Raw genomic sequence first — 19,643 nt, forward strand, 5'->3', positions numbered from 1 at the left:
AAAAATATCAATTGTAGTAAATCATGTCAAAACACTTTATCATATATTTTTACAAATTCCAGGGTTACGCACATTTACAAAAATTGTGAAAATTGTCCTTGAGGAGTTTTAGAAAATCCGCCATCGGAGTTTTAGAAAATCCGCCAACAGACGACACAGTGAAGGGGGAAGGGGGGGGGGCCAAGCTATATAAGCGGAAGATGTAGGGATACAACATTTTGATTAACATTGAGAGAGTAGCTACGCTTAACTAATAAATGTAGATGAAGTCCGAAGAAAATTCATAAGGAAGGAAATAAAAATAACAGAGTTTAACTTTTTCAGAAAGGAAACATACTTAAAAATAACTAATTTAGCTTTTCATCAAAAATAAGAGAGCGAAAATTTTGATACAAAATAAACTTAAGCATGTGTAAATACAAGATTAAACTAGGAAACAAATTATTATAAAAATAAATGATAGAATAAAAGAAAACAGATCTAGACTTCGAGTGCAGGAATTACATCTTCATTCTTCACTGAATCTGGCATTTATTCTTTCCCTACAAATAAATAATTATTAAAAATGATTAAAATTAATAAAAACTATAGCTTAGTATGAAATAATTATTATTAAAAATGAACCATTGGTCAGTGCTAGGGCCAACCCTGTTTGCCATCTTTATCAATACTTAAGAATTTATCTTCAAGACTATCCGGTGTTATTACGCCTGTAACAATGAAACTGATAAGTTCTACAAAATGTTATAAATATTCTCTGTGACTGGTCTGATAATCTGTCAATGAAGTTTAACTCTGGAAAGTGTAAAGTGATCCATGTTGGTACAGTGTTGGAGCCTGTAGATGAAGAGAAGGATGTAGGAGTGAAGATTTCTAATACATTGAAACCTTCAAGTCAATGTCAATCTGAAGCAATGAAAACAAACTAACTAGTAGGACAAATGTCTAGATCTTTTACATACCGAGACAAATACAATTGGATAAGACTGTACAAAGTTTATGTGAGACATAATCTAGAACATGTGAGACCTAATCTAGAATATGTGAGATGTAATCTAGAATATGTGAGACCTAATCTAGAACATGTGAGACCTAATCTAGAATATGTGAGATCTAATCTAGAATAGGTGAAGAATATGTGAGACCTAATCTAGAATATGTGAGACCTAATCTAGAATATGCTGTCCAAGCGTGGTCACCCTGAAACCAGAAAGATATTGACCTCCTTGAGGATGTCGAGAAAGAGTTGTGAGAATGACCACTTAACCTAAAGATGAAGAGAGCAAACCAGGAAATAAGCAAATTTTTTTTTTTCAATTCGAGTTGTTAAAGGCTGGAACCAACTGTCTGAGGCAGTTAAGGGGCCCATGACCCTATTTGCTTTAAAAACAGTTATGTCAAGCATAAAAATGAAGCCATGGATCCAGAATAATAAAAGATGAGACCTGACTCATCACTTCACTCTTGCAAGATGCAGGACCTTAGCGGAGAAACTATCAACGTATCAACGAATCAAAGTACGATATGTATGCTTCTGTAGTACAAGTTATACTCCTGTAGTACAAGTTATACTCCTGTAGTACAGGTTATACTCCTGAAGTACCATATCTCTCCTGGAGTACAATTTCTACTCCTGGAGTACAATATCTACTCTAGGTGAACAATATATACTTCTGGATTACAATATATGCTCCTGGAGTACAATATCTAATCCTGGAGTATAATATATACTTCTGGAGTGCAATAAATACTCATAGAGTACAATATCTACTCCAAGACTACAGTATACCTTAAGAAAGTACTTCTTTCTCTTGTATTTATCTAAGAACTCCAGTTGCTTGGTGTTGATAGCGCCCCGCCTCTTCTTACGGATAAGCTCCACGGCGTCCTATGATCAATCAATCAATCAATCAATCAATCAATCAATCAATCAATCAATCAATCAATCAATCAATCAATCAATCAATGAACCAACCATTTAATCAACCGTATCTAAACTTATAGTCTCCAAAAAAAAACTTATTAAAGGTAATATTTTTAACGGGTTATCTATATCTTGTTAGAAAATGGGATATAATTATACAAGCTTTTTCAATAAATTTGTGTTCCTCGAACCATGTTTTTTTTTTATCATTTCATCCCTTAGACTACTTATTGATAAAAAGATTTCACCTCGTACTTCATGCCGAGCTCAATGAGCGCTAAAGCAACTAGAACTGGTGCGCGTCCCAGGCCGGTCACACAGTGAACACCCACACAGGTATCGGGGTCGTCTAGGGTAATCGAATCCAATAAAATAAAATAAAATCATGAGAGGTTCTTCTTATCCCATATCCAAACCAAACTACTTACTCAAGATAATAAAACAAGGTCTTACAGCTTGTAAACTGTTTAACTTTGATTGCTTCGACACGTTGTTAGTCTTTTAGAAAGAGAAAATTTAGCTTTATTGAGATATATTACACCAAGTAAATAAATAAATTAACTACAATTTCGTTGTTTTGATATAATTACGTGGATATTAAAGCCAAGGTTTATTTCAAATTAATCTTAAGAATTCTCCGGCTTACTGTCCCGTTCTGTTTGAAAGTCAAAAAATGAAAAACCACAAGTATATTTTCTTGATTTAATAAAATAGTCGTTAGACAAAAACATAAATTAATGCAATAAGATAAAGCATGATTGAAAGAATAAATGTAAGGATGGGTGAATAAGTTATTGAATGAATGGTTAAATTATTGGATGAAGGAATAAATTAAGTATTGAATGAATGAATAAATAAATTATTGAATGCATGAATAAATTATTGAGAGGATGAATAAATTATTGAATTAAAAAATAAATTATTAAATGAATGAATAAATAATTGAATGAATAAATAAATTATTGAAAGGGTGGAAAAGTTATTGAATGAATGAATTAATTAATTATTGAATGAATGAATAAATCATTGAAAGGGTGAATAAATTATTAAATGAATGAATAAATTATTGAATCAATGAATAAAGTCTTGAATGAATGAATTAATTATTAAATAAATGAATAAATTATTAAATGAATTAATTAATTATTGAATCAATGAATAAAGTCTTAAATGAATGAATATATTAATGAGAGGATGAATAAATTATTAAATGAATAAATAAATTATTGAATGAATGAATAAATTATTGAATGAATAAATAAATTATTGAATGAATGAATAAATTATTGAATGAATGAATTAATTATTAAATGAATAAATAACTTATTGATTGAATGAATAAATTATTGATTGAATGAATAAACTATTGAATGAATGAATAAATTATTGATTGAAAGGATGAATTATTGAATGAATGAATAATTTATTAAATGAATGAATAAATCATTGAATGAATGAATTAATTGAATAACGAAATGAATAATTGAATGAATAAATGAGTAAATAAAATAATTACAAGATGAATAAATAAATGAAAGGATGAAAGGATGAAAGAATAAAAGGGTGAATATATATATATATATATATGAAAAATAAAACATTAAATGAATGAATTGTACCTGTGAACTCCTTATGGACGAGTGAGAGCCATTTATCAATGATATCAGGGTTGGGAGGAGAACCATCAGGGAAGGATAATTCCGACACAGAGACACCTGAACACATATTCATTCAAGAATATATATATATATATCGGTGCTTAGGATCCATTTAATTTTGATGCAGATCCGGATCCTTGATCCGCACTGAAAAAGAATGAATCCGGATCATATATTTTAGATTTACTGAACTTTTTAACAAAGCAGAATTTGCAAATTTTGTTGTCTTATTTGATGAACCAATCAAGAAATTTTTACATCTCTCTTTTTTTCAATCGTTCATATTTGGGTTTTCAGTGAAAAAAAAGTTTTTTTTTGCAGTTTTTGGTTGATATTTTTGACCTTTGGATCCAAATCCGGATCCAGGAAGCCAAAATATTGCAGATTCAACGGATCCAGATCCTAAGCACTGATATATATATATATATTCAGATTTCTCATGTTAATTATTCTATATATTGTGTAGGCTCATTTTAACTTGCTTCCCAAAATATATTACATTACACATTATTGTTGTTATTGTTTACACTTCACTCTGTATATAATCCTGTTATACATTTAGTCAGTCTGTACTTCTTTTCGTTTTTTATTTTTAATTCTGACAAATTTCTTCATTGATTCTAAAGTAGAATGCGCAAGTTCGTTGTTTGTTTGTCCGAGCATAACTCAGGAACCCCTTGACCGATTTGCCACAAATTTTGACTGGGTTACTCGGCAACGGGAATGTTATTAGCTTGAAAACTCCAGGAAAAGCTGGGTTCCCAATCAAGTATGAAGTTAACTCTTTTCAAATTTTTAATATTCCCCCAATATTTAAAAAATGTTGTCAATTTTTAAAAATTTGTAACTTGTTAAATAAATAATAGATTTGAGGAGAGAAGTATAAACGATGAAATTAACTAAATATCTTGGCTCTTAAAACTACATCAGTATTTTATCTATCCATGTTTAAAAAATAGCTGACCACAAAAACTAACTATTTCAGACTGTGCAATAAGAGTATTTTAAACAAGTATAAGAGAGAGGTTACATTAAATATGAAAACCATACAAAGTTAAAAAAAAACACAATTTCCAATTATAAATTATTCACTCCCCTCCTTAGGACCACTCGTAATCTAATTCAATCCAGACAATAGGAGACATTTACACACAACCAGGAGTATATATTTAGAATAAAAGTTTTTATATTTTATTTTTCTTATTTTGTTGTTATTTTTTAATTTTCAGCCAAAAGTACAAATTTTTAAGGAATTGTAAAAACCACTGAACAGTACACGAAATACTCTTGAAGCGTAATTTCATGTGACCCTCCATCTAAAGACGACAATGCCTGATTAACAACAGAAAGTCTAGTCTGGTCGAATTATAATCTTTGTTAAGGAACTTGCGCATTCTACTTCAGAATCAGCGAAGAAAATTGTCAGAATTTTGAATAAAAAACGAAAAATATCTTCCAAAACATTGATAAGATAAACCCTTCAAGGGTATCCCATTAAAAAGAAGGTAAATTGAAATTATTATAACAGTCGGTTTAAAAGGTAACGCTCAGATCACTACTGGATATATTTATATGAAGAGCCAATGAAATATGTTAACAATTAAAAAAAATGTTTGCTAACCTGATCTAACAAGTTCATCCGTTTTATAGGTAGGATCGGTAGCGCACACAAGGTGAGATACCTACATATAGTTAGGACATGAAACAAAAGCGCAGGTGTAATATTAATATTGTTAGAAATAATATAAGTGCTTGGCGTGGCCCGTGAAATAAAAAAAAATAGAAAAAAAATATTGAATTTGTTTCATCAGTTTGGCCAGCTGTAAGTTAAGGCTTAGCGCGTAGCTAGGGTTGTTAATTGTTTTGGTTCGTTTTTAAGTTGTTTAGACTTTTAACAGGTTCCACAACGAACTGAGTTCTGAAAAAAATTTAAAATAAAAACCTAACCTTAAAAATATTAATAAAAGCAAAACTTTAATAAAAACAGTTTTATTACAAGTTTTTAAAAACCGAACCAAAATGTTTTACAACCCTAATTGTGGTGTACATGGAGCACCCTCAGATGTTAGAACATGGGATTAAGTTTGTCTTAAAATTAAGAAAGTATTTATAGTAACGAGGTTGGTCAAAAAAGGAAAGAAATTTCTATTAAAACTTTTTTGAAAAAAAAGTATCTAAGAATAATTCTATTTAATAAGATGTCAAACATCTATTCTTTAAATATGATAAGCGTAGCTTGTATTTACTATTTATCCCTGAAAAGTGAAAATGAAGAGCTTTTTGATCTTACATAGCGAGGCCATATAAATAATAAAAATAAAAAGTTTCGTCTGCTAGATTGTTTCTTCGTTTCGCGATATACAAACAAAATACTGTTGCCCCTCTACCAACGTTCATTTTTCATAGGTTTAAAATCAGATTTAGAGAACAGAGCTTACTGTTACAGAACATACAATATACACGATAATGATATAAACTTAGATATTACAACGCTAATTACTAATTTTAACAAAGACGAACTCAAAGTCGTCGCTTAATTCTAATGCTATTAAGTTCTTTTGGGACACACTGTATATATTTGTTGGGTTCTACTCTACCTTGTGTTCAGTCAGTATCTTGATGTAATTCTCCATGGTAATATCCTGACCCACCAGAATACAATCAATCAATCGAGCATTAATAAATAAATGCATCAAATTAGGCAATCAATTCATCAATCAATCCATCAATCAATCAATCAAGCATTAATCAATGCATCAATCAATCAAGCATTAATCAATGCATCAATTAATCAGTGCTTTAATCAATGTTCTTCACTGTTTTTGTTAAATTGGGTTGTTTAATACGTAAACTATAATGTTAAATTAGCTGTAGACTATAGCACCATGCTATAAAGTAATCATCGCGCTATAATGTTAAATTAGCTGTACATTATAGCACCGTGCTAGTTCACAAACCGTTTCATGAAATTAACTGTAACACTATTACAAGTTTTCGGACTTAAATTTTCTCTATATTTCGAAGCTTCTCACCTTTTTAAATTATATTTTGTACCTCGCTAAAGCTCGGGACAAAATTGAATCTAAAAAGACAAAGAAAAAATGTCCGTCCAAACTTTACAGCACCGCGAACTAAAATATTAGTGTTAAACATAGTTAATATCACGGTGCTATAATTTGCAGGCTAATTTAACATCCAAACACGATGAAGATTACTTTTTAAAACGTTTATAATAAAATTAACCATAAATAATAAAGCTCATAAAAATTTCATAATTAGTATTTAAACCACTATTATTTTGCTCCGAACAAAATATAATCTCTAAATAGTAAGTACATGACCTAACATCGTGGAAAAAAATATAAGTTTCGAAAATTTACCTCTCTTAAATTTAAATTCATAAAAATCACCAATTTTACATTATAAAGGCATATTTTACCTCACTACTGAAGAAGGGGGGGGGGCGGGTTTTATGACGAAAAGATATATTATTAGATGAATATTTTGTATCTGGTTCCTGAGGTTGCTCTGTGATAAGAAACCTCATATTCTTGAACTCTATCTCTGCAGGAGCAGGTCGGATTATCTTTCCTGTCATCCTAGACATATCATTCAGCATTAAAAGGAGGTCGGATTATCTTTCCGGTCATCCTAGACATATCATTTAGGATCAAAAGGTCGGATAATCTTTCCGGTCATCCTAGACATATCAGTCAGCATTATAAGGAGGTCGGATTATCTTTCCGGTCATCCTAAACATATAATTCAGCATCATAAGGTCGGATTATCTTTCCGGTCATCCTAGACTTATCATTCAGCATTAAAAGGAGGTCGGATTATCTTTCCGGTCATCCTAAACATATCATTCAGCATTAAAAGGAACGGGTCACAGTTGTGTCATTTCACTAGGACAAATGATCGTCCCACACTATGTGTCCATAAATGTATAATCAGGTAAAAAGTCTCATTAATGGTTCAAGATGGTTCAAATTATCAGGATCGGCATATTTTAAGCAGAGGCATTTTTTCTCATAAAAAAATGCTGCGCTAGCACCAAACCGGGCTTTGATGCGCGAGCCTTACAATTTCATCAGTTGTGGGACAAAATTTTATTACAGATTGCTGAAATTTTTATGATTTGCCCAAGCAGAAATGTATAGACTTTTAATTATCAAAAATATTTGCTCCGCGTGTGCTAAGTTCCGACTTTGATGCGCACGCGCTGATTTTCAGTAGTTGTATGCTCAGTACTTGTCCTAGCCTACTATAATTTTCTGGAATTTAATTTTGAATTATTATTAATATATTTTTCTCAAAAAAAGTTTGCTGTTAGCGCAGTAAGCCAATTTAAAGCGCACGCTCGCTTTGAATCTTCAGAAAATATATTGTTTCTGAAAAGATTTAGAAGTTTAGGTAAAACTATTTTAAAAAAATGTGAGGGCGCGCTTTAAATAGGTTTAAATACGTGTGGAGCAACTTTTGAGAAAAAGATGTATAATTTACAAGCTTAAATTCCTGAAAATTGTACTAGCCTTGAATAAAATCTGATCTTTCAACTACTGAAAATGCAGCGGTAAGCGCATCAAAGAATGAACTTAGCGCGCGAAGAGCAAATATTTACGAGCATGAAAAGTTGTATATTAACAACATGGGCAAATCATAGAAATTTCAGCAATCTATGATAAAGTTTTGTCCCACAACTGAAAAAAATTGTCGGGAGCGCGCACAGAATTTTAAAAAAAAAATAAAAATGCTTGGGCCTGAAATTTGCCGATCCTGAAAATTTGAGCCATTTTGAAACAAAAATGAAACTTCATAAGTTTTTGTTGTTGAGTCTTTACCCTGCCTTGGCAAATAGTGCATCAAAATGAAAAAAAATGTTAATTAGGACTAACTTCTAGTTTGTTTCAACAAATATATATTTAATTAACCCAATTTTTTGATGTTCAAAAAAAACCCCTCTCATCAATTTTTGGCCTTTATTCACAAACAAATTATATCTTGTAATCTTGATTATTTGACGGGTATATATTGGCAGTACTACTTCAAAATCGTGCCTTTTAAACTTGATTAAGATTGAATGATATATCCTTTTTGAGTCTAACTTAAAATTTATTGTTTTGATTCTAAAATGCGATTTCTTTATGTTGGTGATTCATGAATATTTGCTTTAAAGACAAAGTAGAAAATTCGATGAATTAAAAAATCATCGCAAAAGAAAAAAGAAAAAAAATCCTCTTTGTTACTCAGGCTTGAAGTACCATTAGGAATCCGACAAGTTAAGTTAGATTTCATTTTCAACACTTATCTCTCTCCATCATTAATGGCACATTTTTATCAAGGATCTCTAAATTTTTGTGTAGAATCTTTCACGAAAATTGAATTTAAAAAAATTTAAGTTTAGGAGAGTGAGCACCAAAAATTAATCCACCCTTCCAAAAACAAATTTTATGGACTCACCTTAGACTTTGCTAACGAATCGGTTTCTTAGTAAAGTTGGACGGAGAGGTGACCTAAATCGTGCGTTTAAATACCATTTGTTTAAAAGTTTTACAGTCTAAAAACGCCTTATTTCTCTAAGAAATGGAATCTTTTAAAATTTAGATTCCGCTTCAAAAATTTAAGACATATTTAAACAAAATAATAATAATAATCTTGAGGAAGAAAATAAATTAAAACAACAAAAACCAGAAAACACTGGAATTTTTGTAGTCTTTATGCATCATTATAAAACCCATGAACGTGTACTTTATTAACATATGAATTTTGAAATTCGTACTTTTAACAGTGAAAAATGTACATAATAAGCTTTGTGTTTATTTACCTCTACTCTTTAAATTTGGCTGTACGACTAGTCAGAAACCACAGCCTACAAAAAAAATTGTAATAATTTTTCAAAAGTATTCAAAGCTAAATAAAAAAAGACATTTGAGGTTTGTTGTTAAGAGAAGCATTCTGATTTACAACACTAACTTTCAAAACATCGTCCTTAAATCTTAAAATAATTGAATTGCGGATTTATGGAGCAAAAACAATGAAAGAGAATGCTGGATTTAAAAATAGTCCAGACTGAAGAAATAAATCATGAGAACACTAAAATTTGCAGAAAATAATCTGAATAATTTAATGAAAACATTGATAGGTCACGGATTTGTTCTAAATAAATAAATAATTTTAATTTAATTCTATCAGTTACACACCTATAGCTATATTTAGTATATAAACACTAGATATGTATTAAAGCAGTAAAAAATGTTCTATCATCCTATCATTGATTGATTGATTTGATTAATTGCTTGCTTGATTGATTGATATTTTTCTTCTTATTTTTCGACTTACAATTTACATGGTTTAGACTTGGATCCTTAATATCCTTGTCCTTATGGTCACTATAAAACGATATATAATTTTAAATTTTAATCCTTTTTATTTTTATTTCTCTGTGATCTTAATTAAGTAGAATATTTCGTGCAGGATTATTCATTGATTAAGATGGATCCTTTTAATAAGGACTTGGCGTACACTACTCTGAAATTTAAGGGACGGACGCAATTTTAAGTGAACCTCTAATTAAAAAAAGCCGATTTACAACATTGTAAACCTTAATTTGGTCATCGACGGCGGAGAAATCCTTTTTTACCTTGCTGAAAATTGAATACCGAGTGTACGTTAGTGTACAGTGTAAACTAAAAAAGAATGACGTCGCACTTTTTTCCTGATCTGACAGAGACATTCGATCATTTAAAATGAAATATATATTTCAAGTGTGATTACCGGAATATAAAATTTAAATATCTATAAAAAATTAACAATTTGCAGTCAAGTAATCAACAATTACAAGCCTTTCTCTGCAGAAAAGCTACGAAAGCAAAGGAGAACAGAAAAATAAGACGGATTTTCTTTTTACCTTTAATAAAAAATTTGGCGAAGTGTATAAGTGGATGAACTGTATTCAGCTGCCAACTGTACAGTTGTACAGCGCACACTTATCTAAACATTATGTACGTTTTAAATGTTTTTTTTTTTCACATTTTTTAACAGTAGTTCGTTTATACAACTAAAATAACTGTGAAAAGATAAAGAAATGTACTGTAGTGATTAGATTAGTATTTTTTTCAACTAAAATAACTGTGAAAAGATAAAGAAATGTACTGAAGTGGTTAGATTAGTATTTTTTCAACTAAAATTACACTAAGGAAAAAGAAAAGAAAAAGAACTACAAAACTAATTAAAAGTAAAAAACGGAAACTTGCATAAATGTATTGTCTTGTATTGTAGTAAGTGAGATTGTGGTTTAAGTATTGTGTACTGTGTACTACCTGTAAGAAAAGTATATGTACTTTGTACTACCTGTACGTATGGTAAATGTACTGTGTACTACCTGTAAGTATGGTATATGTTCTACATATGAGTGTGGTATATGTACTATCACTACCTTTGAGTGTGGTATATGTACTATGTACTACCTGTACGTATGGTATATGTACTGTGTACTACCTGAAGTGTGGTATATGTACTGTGTACTACCTGTGAGTGTGGTATATGTACTGTGTACTACCTGTACGTATGGTATATGTACTGTGTACTACTTGTGAGTGTGGTATATGTACTGTGTGTCTACCTGTGAGTGTGGTATATGTACTGTGTACTACCTGTACGTATGGTATATGTACTGTGTACTACCTGTGAGTGTTGTATATATATGTACTGTGTACTACCTGTGAGTGTGGTATATGTACTATGTACTATCTGTAAGTATGGTATATGTACTTTTCACTACCTGTAAGTATGGTATATGTACTGTGTACTACCTGTGAGTGTGGTATATATATATACTATGTACTACCTGTAAGTATGGTATATGTACTACCTGTGAGTGTGGTATATGTACCATCACTACCTGTAAGTTTGGTATATGTACTGTGAACTACCTGAACGTGTGGTATATGTACTATGTACTACATGTAAGCATGGTATATGTACTTTGTACTACCTGTAAGTATGGTATGTGTATGTGTAGGTGTAGTATATGTACTGTGTACTACCTGTACGTGTGGTATTTGTACTGTGAACTACCTGCAAGTATGGTATATATAGGGTGTACTACCCGTAACTGTGGTATATGTACTGTGTACTACCTGCAAGTATAGTATATGTACTGTGTACTACCTGTAAGTGTGCTATGTACTGCTTGAAAGGTCTCTGCCTACAGCTATAGCGCAAATAGCGCTCAAGGCAAATTAACCTAAATAATAATCAAATTCAACAAAATTTAAAATAAAATTTTTAAATTAGAATTTTGAGAACCAAGATATTTGGAAACCTCGTTAAATTGAAATTGTGTTCAAAACATTTATCATATTTGTATGAGCTAGAAGATTCGTGCATTAAAGGGACTGTTATATATATTTATGAAAAGTGGCATGTCTGATTTACAAGGGCACCCATTAAATCTAAGCCTAATCAAAGATGAATGAGGTATCCTGGAGTTCTAACTGAAAATTGAATATTTTTGTTTGTGGTTTATATTGGAAGTGACTAGCAGCAAATAAAAGAAAGGAAATTGTCAGATTTTAACATTTTTTTTGTTAAAAGATGAAAGCACCAGGGTACCGGTGAGAATCGAACAAAACGCTTAACATGATCCATTAAACCGTTATGTGAACGAAATTGTCGATTTTCTATCTCTATAAAATAAGTTAATTACCAGGCTCATCTAAGTCTGCACTGGTGAATCCAATGCAGAGTGGAGTGCACTGAGGAGAAATCCTAAAAAATATTAAATTAGATTTTTTAATCTCAAAAAAATTACTATCATCATAATTCATAAGCTTATGTACCACAAACAAAAAGCGATAAATTCATTCCATTGAGATGATACGTTAACTGTTAGATAAATATAATTAAACAAAAAATTTCATCCTGGATTTATAAAAAATATTATGCAAAATTAAACGCATAGTTTTCCCTTAACGAAGACAAAAAAGTGTAAATTTCCGGTTTTGAAAAGAATTTAGGTTGACACTAGTTTTTTTATATACCCTTTAATATAAATTGTTTTAAGTCTAAAATTTTTCAAATTCTAAATCTTATCTTATGCATTGTTAATTATATGTACGAAAAAACAATAGAATATTTTTAGAATAATAAAATATAAAAAAAGCTTCCAAAGTTTAGAAGCTTGAAACATTAAACGGTTGAATATATTTTAACAGAAATATATTGGAACTAGAAATTCAAGGCGCTTCGCGCCCTTCTTTCTATAGGCTTTTAGGGCGCTTCGCGCCCATCTTCTATTTAAATTGTGAACATGATCTTTTTGTTTACATGTTAAAACAAAGAAGAAAAAAATTCGCATATTTTCAAGAATTTAATTTTTTTTTACAAAATCAAAAACCTTTAAAACACATATTTTTTTTATTTTTATCATTCGTAAACCTTCCCTGTGGTCACGTGATGTCCCACAAAAAAGTTGTGCCCGATCGGTTCAGCCGTTTTGACGTTTATTTGATACAAACAAACAGACAGACAAACAGACAGACAAGCCAAATTTATATATAGATAAAAGTAAGTACATTCACTATTTTAGTATTTATTCACTTTTGACCAATATTACCGACCAAAGATTACACCAACAGCGGTATGTTAAGTAACTGAACTGACCCTTGGGACAATTCATTAAATGGAAAATCATACTCTACGAAGTTTTCACAAAAAATACACTACAAATTGGTTGTTTTGGTGCTAATTTTGATAAACAAACTAAATTAAAAACTATGTGCTTGCCACAAACTCTGTACTTGTAATCCCTGTATTTTTGCAACTCCATTTCGCAGATTGTTATGAACTGTGTCAAATTATGTGGTCTAATGAAGGGATAAACCATCAGATTGCAACAATAAAGGGATTTTAAAATTTAAGTTTGTGACAAAAATTCCGTTCCATTGCTGAACATTTGGGAAAAATGTATTTTCAATGTTGTTTTAATGAGCAGACAAACCTTATCATTTCATGTAAGTTCGAGTACTGCTCCCCGAATAAAACCCAGATTATTAAAATACGGCCTCTGCCACAATATGGTGAAATATGTTGCAACACCATCATTTTTTATTAATAAAAAGAAAGTCAGGGGTTGGGGGTGGAGGAGGGGGGTTTGTTGGCGGTTGAAACAAAATTCCTTGAATTGTGAACATAAAAAAAATTACTAAAATAATTACAGTATAAGGAGGAATTGAAGGAATATAAGAGTTTATTTTTAACACCCCCCCCCCCCCGAGTGGGGGACATGGTTTTTGAAGATTGAGGGGCCAAAAAATTGAAGATGAACAGACAGGTGTATTAACCCTTTATCATGCTTTTACCCCAGAAATGTACATTTTCCCTTTAAAAGTTTGTATCCCAAATTAAGCAAATATAACCCTGAACAAACCTAACTTCTGGGGAAAATTATTTTTTTTTTTAGAAAAATATACATCCCTGATGGAATGTATAAAAAATTACATTTAACATTCTTATCAAAACACTGTATCTATGGACATTTTACATTCTTCTGTATATACGATATATACACAAAAGGTAACAAGGTACGAAATTTCCTAATTTGGAAGTTGTGATAAGGATAAGGAATTAAATCTTGCAAAAAAAGAATTCCAATCCATTAATTTTAAATAAAATTTTAAATAAAAAAAACTCCAAATGTAAGCGTAACTTTAAGTGACCCTCCATGTAAAGATTGATTTACAATGCTGCTCTTTTTACAACTAACTGAAGGGCCCGGCGTTGCCCACCGAAAAAAAAATTTTGAAGAAAAAAATAAAAAATTTTAAAATTTTTTTGGCAAGACAATTGTTTAATTCAGATAATCTTACCAATGTTTCCTACAGATAAACAATGATTAAGTCACTTTTGCAGAGAAACGATTGGAATTTTGACATTGAGATTCTCACTTAAGATTACGCTTACAGTCTCTTTATAAAATGAAAATTTTCTTCAATTTTCTCAAACATTTTTTTGCGTCCCCCCACCCCCCCCGCTGATGTTGCAATATGTATTTCCGCATGAAAGTTGAGACTGCAGAGTGCAGACGAATTTATTATTGCACAAGGTTTGACATAGTGTCAATATGCTGACACCATGTCAAAGCAGAGATTTAAAAATGTAAAATATGGGTGGTTTTTTAAAATATAATACTCAATCAATCAGTGTGTCTGATCTATAAGCCCCCAAAATTTATTATGCAATATGGATGAATACAGTATATATTAAAAAATATAACTTTTAACATTATACCTCCCCCACCCCACACAAAAAAATTATTATTAGAAAAACTTTTCTCTTTTGATGCACTACAACGTATCTTTCAGAAATAAGAACCTCAAACACTTTGGGGGAAGGGGTATTTTTATAAGAAAATATATCATAAAAAGGGCTTAAACATTTCAATAGCGGGATTTCCTACAGAAAAATTAAGATGTTTATACGTGCCGGGGCGGCGGAGGCCTAGTTATAAAAACCTTGAGAACAATGATTCATTGGAAACCCCGTATTGAATGAACTTCTACTTCTACACTACTGGGTGTCACGATAAACACATGGAATTCAGAAACGAATTAAAAATCGTCTTTGTTAAGAATTAGCGTTGTACTCCATAATTTCAATGGTCAAAATAAAGTAACGTCTGCTAAAATATATTTTATTTTAACGTTGAAAAACTAATAAATTATTTTGCAAAACGGTTTATCATAATCTGCATGATTTCTGCAAGATAAAGATCGATTTAAGAGTCGAGAAGGCATTACCAAACAAAATCAAATCCAATGTTTATTTGGGACACCCTGTACAATAATAATGGAGAAAAAAAACTGATAAATGAGAACCAGTCAATTACTGAGGAAAACCAGGTGCATACAGATTTACAAATGTAAATATGATACAAGATAAAGGGTGTGACAAAAAAGAATATACTTAAATCAGTTTTGAAAATTAAAAATGGGACGGGGAGAGGAGGGAGGGGGGGGGGAATGTTTTTTATTTGTTTTTCAACTATTATTAAAAATCTTCAGTTTTCCAAAAACGCGATAATTTTTTTACAATTTATACCTTATTATTACTAAGAAACAAAAATCCGTAGTAACGTCGTTATGCCTTATTTTCCTCAATATACGTTTCTCCCATGGTCAAAACAAAAATCATTCCAACACGTGAGTATAATTTTTTGGAGTTAAACAAGAACGAAACCTAACCGATCGAATCCATAAAAATAGAATACCTACAGGGGTACCCACAAAGTATGAGAATGTAAAGACGACCGGAAATTATGGCATATTAATCTAATGGCTTATTTAATGATTTGACAAAGAAAAAAACAAGTTTACAGTTGCAAGAAATCTTGAATATATGAACAGTATAAATATCGTACGTGTAGAATTAGTTAAGAAGGAAATTTCAGAACCCTTGTTAACGACATTTAATAATTCTTAGGAAAACCAAGAACAAAAATTTATAAAACTGCAATTTTGGTATTTTAATAAAAATAAAAAGATCCTACCTGATAAAGGTCAGGCCACAGGATAGTCTTTCCATGAGAGATATCTAATCTAAAATATTCTGGTTTAAGATCCTGTTAGATCTTATTCTAATACATGAGATATCTAATCTAAAATATTCTGGCTTAAGATCCTGTTAGATCTTATTCTAATACATGAGAGATGTCTAATCAAAAATATTCTGGTTTAAGATCCTGTTAGATCTTACTGTGTTTTAGAGTGTAGACCTTTGAAAATTAAAACTTTTCAGGTTCCAAAGATATAGGGATAAAATTTTAAACTATGAATACGTTGTTAGATGTGATTAGTGACGTTTGAAATTAAACCATTAGGTTCCAAAAATATAGGGATGAAATTTATAACTATAAATACGTAATTAGATGTGATTAGTGAAGTTTGAAATTGAACAATCAGGTTGCAAAGATATAGGGATGATATAAGACCGTCAAGCATGCCTTTTTCTGGGCTACAGGGCGAAAAAAACAGAAGGGACCGTAAAAAATTGGTTACAACTGTTGGTTTAGTTTCAAAAGACCTTTTATTTAATTCTGAGGAAATTTTTTACACCTACTATTTCCGTTGTAGGGTGAAAAGTGACTTTATCACCCTACAAAAGGGCGAAAAAGTAACTTTGTAACCCTAGCATTAAAATTTCAAATTTCATACCTAATGTTTCTGTTGTAGAACGATAAAGTTACTTTATCATCCTACAACAGGGTGATTAAGTAACTTTTTCGACCTGTTATTAAATAAGATGAGAAAGATTGAATTGAACTAAATATGTTATTGTAATGGGTATCATGCGTGCGCGAAAAAGTTTTTGCTGTGATTTTTACTTTTCAGTTTTTTTTCGATCAAAATAAACTATAAAAAATAAAAATTTCACACATCACTACGTTCGGCGTTAAAATACTTTCATTTTGATCTTAAACAAAATAGAAAAAAAAAATTTCCGGCAAAAACTGCAGAATTGCATGTCTGATTAAAAACGACGATATCTTCCTCTGTTCATCCGGTAAGAAAGGCTGATTATAGAATTACTTGAAATTACGCCAGAGTCTCATTTAGGCCTAAATGAGTTGGAAACATTTGGGTGTCTGGACTTAAATCCGTTTTTGCCAGAACGATTGTAAGATCTGGATCTGTGTAATAATTTCAGATTCCAGATGTATCTAGACAGCACGGTTGTAAAATCCAGATCTGTTTAAAAATTCCAGGCTCCGGATATATCTAGACAGAACGGTTGTAAAATCCAGATCTGTTAAATGATTCCTAGCTCCGGATACGTTTAGACAGAACGGTTGTAAAATCTGGATCTGTTTAATGATTCCTGGCTCCGGATATATTTAGACAGAACGGTTGTAAAATCTGGATCTGTTTAATGATTCCAGGCTCCGGATATATCTAGGCAGAACGGTTGTAAAATCCAGATCTGTTTAATGATTCCTGGTTCCCGATATATCTAGACAGAACGGATGTAAAATCCGTTTCTGTTTAATGATTCCTGGTTCCGGATATATTTAGACAGAACGGCTGTAAAATTCAGATCTGTTAAATGATTCTTGGGTCCGGATATATCTAGACAGAACGGATGTAAAATCCGGATCTGTTAAATGATTTCAGGCTCCGAATATATCTAGACAGAACGGTTGTAAAATCCAGATCTGTTTAATGATTCCAGGCTCCGGATATATCTAGACAGAACGGTTGTAAAATCCAGATCTGTTTAATGATTCCAGGCTCCGGATATATCTAGACAGAGCGGTTGTAAAATCCAGATCTGTTTAATGATTCCAGGCTCCGGATATTTTTTGACAGAACGGTTGTAAAATCCAGATCTGTTTAATGATTCTTGGTTCCGGATATATCTAGAGATTCATGGTTCCGGATATATCTAGACAGAACGGTTGTAAAATCCAGATCTGTTAAATGATTCCAGGCTCCGGATATATCTAGACAGAACGGTTGTAAAATCTGGATCTGTTAAATGATTCTTGGTTCCGGATATATTTAGACAGAACGGTTGTAAAATACGGATCTGTTAAATGATTTCAGGCTCCGAATATATCTAGACAGAATGGTTCTAACATCCGGATATGTTTAATGATTCCAGGCTCCGGATATATTTAGACAGAACGGTTGTAAAATCCAGATCTGTTAAATGATTCCAGGCTCCAGATATATCTAGACCGAACTACTGTAAAATTCAGATCTGTTTAATGATTCTTGGTTCCGGATATATTTAGACAGAACGGTTGTAAACTAATTTTTACTAGCTTTTCAGACGTTAATTAATATTCGGTAAAAACCGGTTTAGATCAACAGATAAAGATTAAAGCCTTAAAGGGGCATATATTTTTCATTAATAGGCAACTTTTTTCATTTTTTTAAAATACTTTTTACCTACAAATCAATTTATTATCCCCTAAAAAATAATTATTTCCCCCAATTCAGCGTATAAGCCTTTAAACAAAACAAAAAACAAAAAACCTTCAAGGAGAAAAAGTGAATTTCAAATGGGGGGGGGGGGGAAATAACCCCTGAAATTAAAATTGAAAATATAAGTTTTAAAAACCGGTTTAGATTAAAAGATGATCACCTGGTATCCAAAAATCCTGCACGTCGTTAAAAAACGCGTGCCCTGCTCTGAACAAAAAACAATTAAAAAGATAATTTTTAAGTTTTGACGGAAAGCAGATTCCCGAATTTTAGAAGCAGCGTCAAGGGGTAAAAACTTAAAGGGACTGTAAGCATAATTTTAAGTGACCCTCCAATATTCACAATAGTACCCTTAAACCTGGTCATTAACTTGAAAAGTATTAAATTCTAATAAATCCTATAAGTTTTCCTTTAGAGTAGAAATGCGCAAGTCATTGCCATCTTTGAATGGAAGGCCACTTGAATTTACTATTACAGTCCCCTTAATAAAACAAGAATCGTTTTAACCCAATGTTAGCAAATTAAACAAACCTATAAAAAAAACCGCAGAAGTTTCGAGAACCAGTTTTATCAATTCCGCAAGATAATTCAGAAATTATTTTTTTTTAACTCATTAATCACGGTAATGTCTTAATGAAATCCTTCGTCTAAAATAATATTCGTAAAAAATATATTTCAATATTTTGTCATTAGGAGTTCCAGATATTTAAGTTTGTATTAATTAAATTCAAGAAAGCGACTCGCGGAATTGGACAAAGAAGAAAAAGGTCAAATTTCAGGCCTAAAACCAGATAATAAGAATGAAGGGAAGGGAAATGACGCTGATCTGGCATGAGAAAGCCAGTCGCACTGCTTTGCAAGCGAGTTCGTTATCACACACGCACACTCTTTTGGTACAGACACACAACATGAATACAGTCAAGGAAATTGCAGAACAATGTCGTCAATTATAATTAAGCTTGAATATCGAGTAGTTTATTGTAAACTTTAATCAAATTATATTCTTTGCACGAAAATTTGGCTGATAGCGTTGACTTAAATATACAAATCATTTATTACATGCATAATAAACTTATT

The 19,643-nt window shown here is 31.3% G+C and overlaps 1 protein-coding gene across 2 annotated transcripts; it reads right to left on the bottom strand.

Annotated features, from left to right (window-relative positions):
- Positions 1-26: 26 nt before the first annotated feature.
- Positions 27-18,779, bottom strand: LOC111703660 (protein tyrosine phosphatase type IVA 3). 2 transcript variants are annotated; one of them, XM_023475680.1, is made up of 14 exons: positions 18,727-18,779; positions 16,130-16,178; positions 12,290-12,351; positions 11,752-11,827; positions 10,490-10,572; positions 9,407-9,451; positions 9,043-9,095; positions 7,100-7,181; positions 6,180-6,224; positions 5,204-5,264; positions 3,544-3,639; positions 2,173-2,273; positions 1,790-1,888; positions 27-542 (listed from the first exon to the last, which is right to left on the bottom strand). In XM_023475680.1, the coding sequence occupies exons 8-14, from the start codon at positions 7,178-7,180 to the stop codon at positions 516-518; spliced, it is 510 nt and encodes a 169-aa protein (XP_023331448.1). In that variant the 5' UTR covers position 7,181; positions 9,043-9,095; positions 9,407-9,451; positions 10,490-10,572; positions 11,752-11,827; positions 12,290-12,351; positions 16,130-16,178; positions 18,727-18,779; the 3' UTR covers positions 27-515. The 2 variants fall into 2 exon arrangements, with proteins under 2 accessions (XP_023331448.1, XP_023331447.1); XM_023475679.1 differs by lacking the exons at positions 9,043-9,095; positions 9,407-9,451; positions 10,490-10,572; ... (2 more) ...; positions 16,130-16,178; positions 18,727-18,779 and having other exon boundaries at positions 7,100-7,204.
- Positions 18,780-19,643: the final 864 nt, after the last annotated feature.

This window comes from Eurytemora carolleeae, unplaced genomic scaffold (genome assembly GCF_000591075.1).
Source record: "Eurytemora carolleeae unplaced genomic scaffold, Eaff_2.0 scaffold567, whole genome shotgun sequence".
NCBI lineage: Eukaryota > Metazoa > Arthropoda > Copepoda > Calanoida > Temoridae > Eurytemora > Eurytemora carolleeae.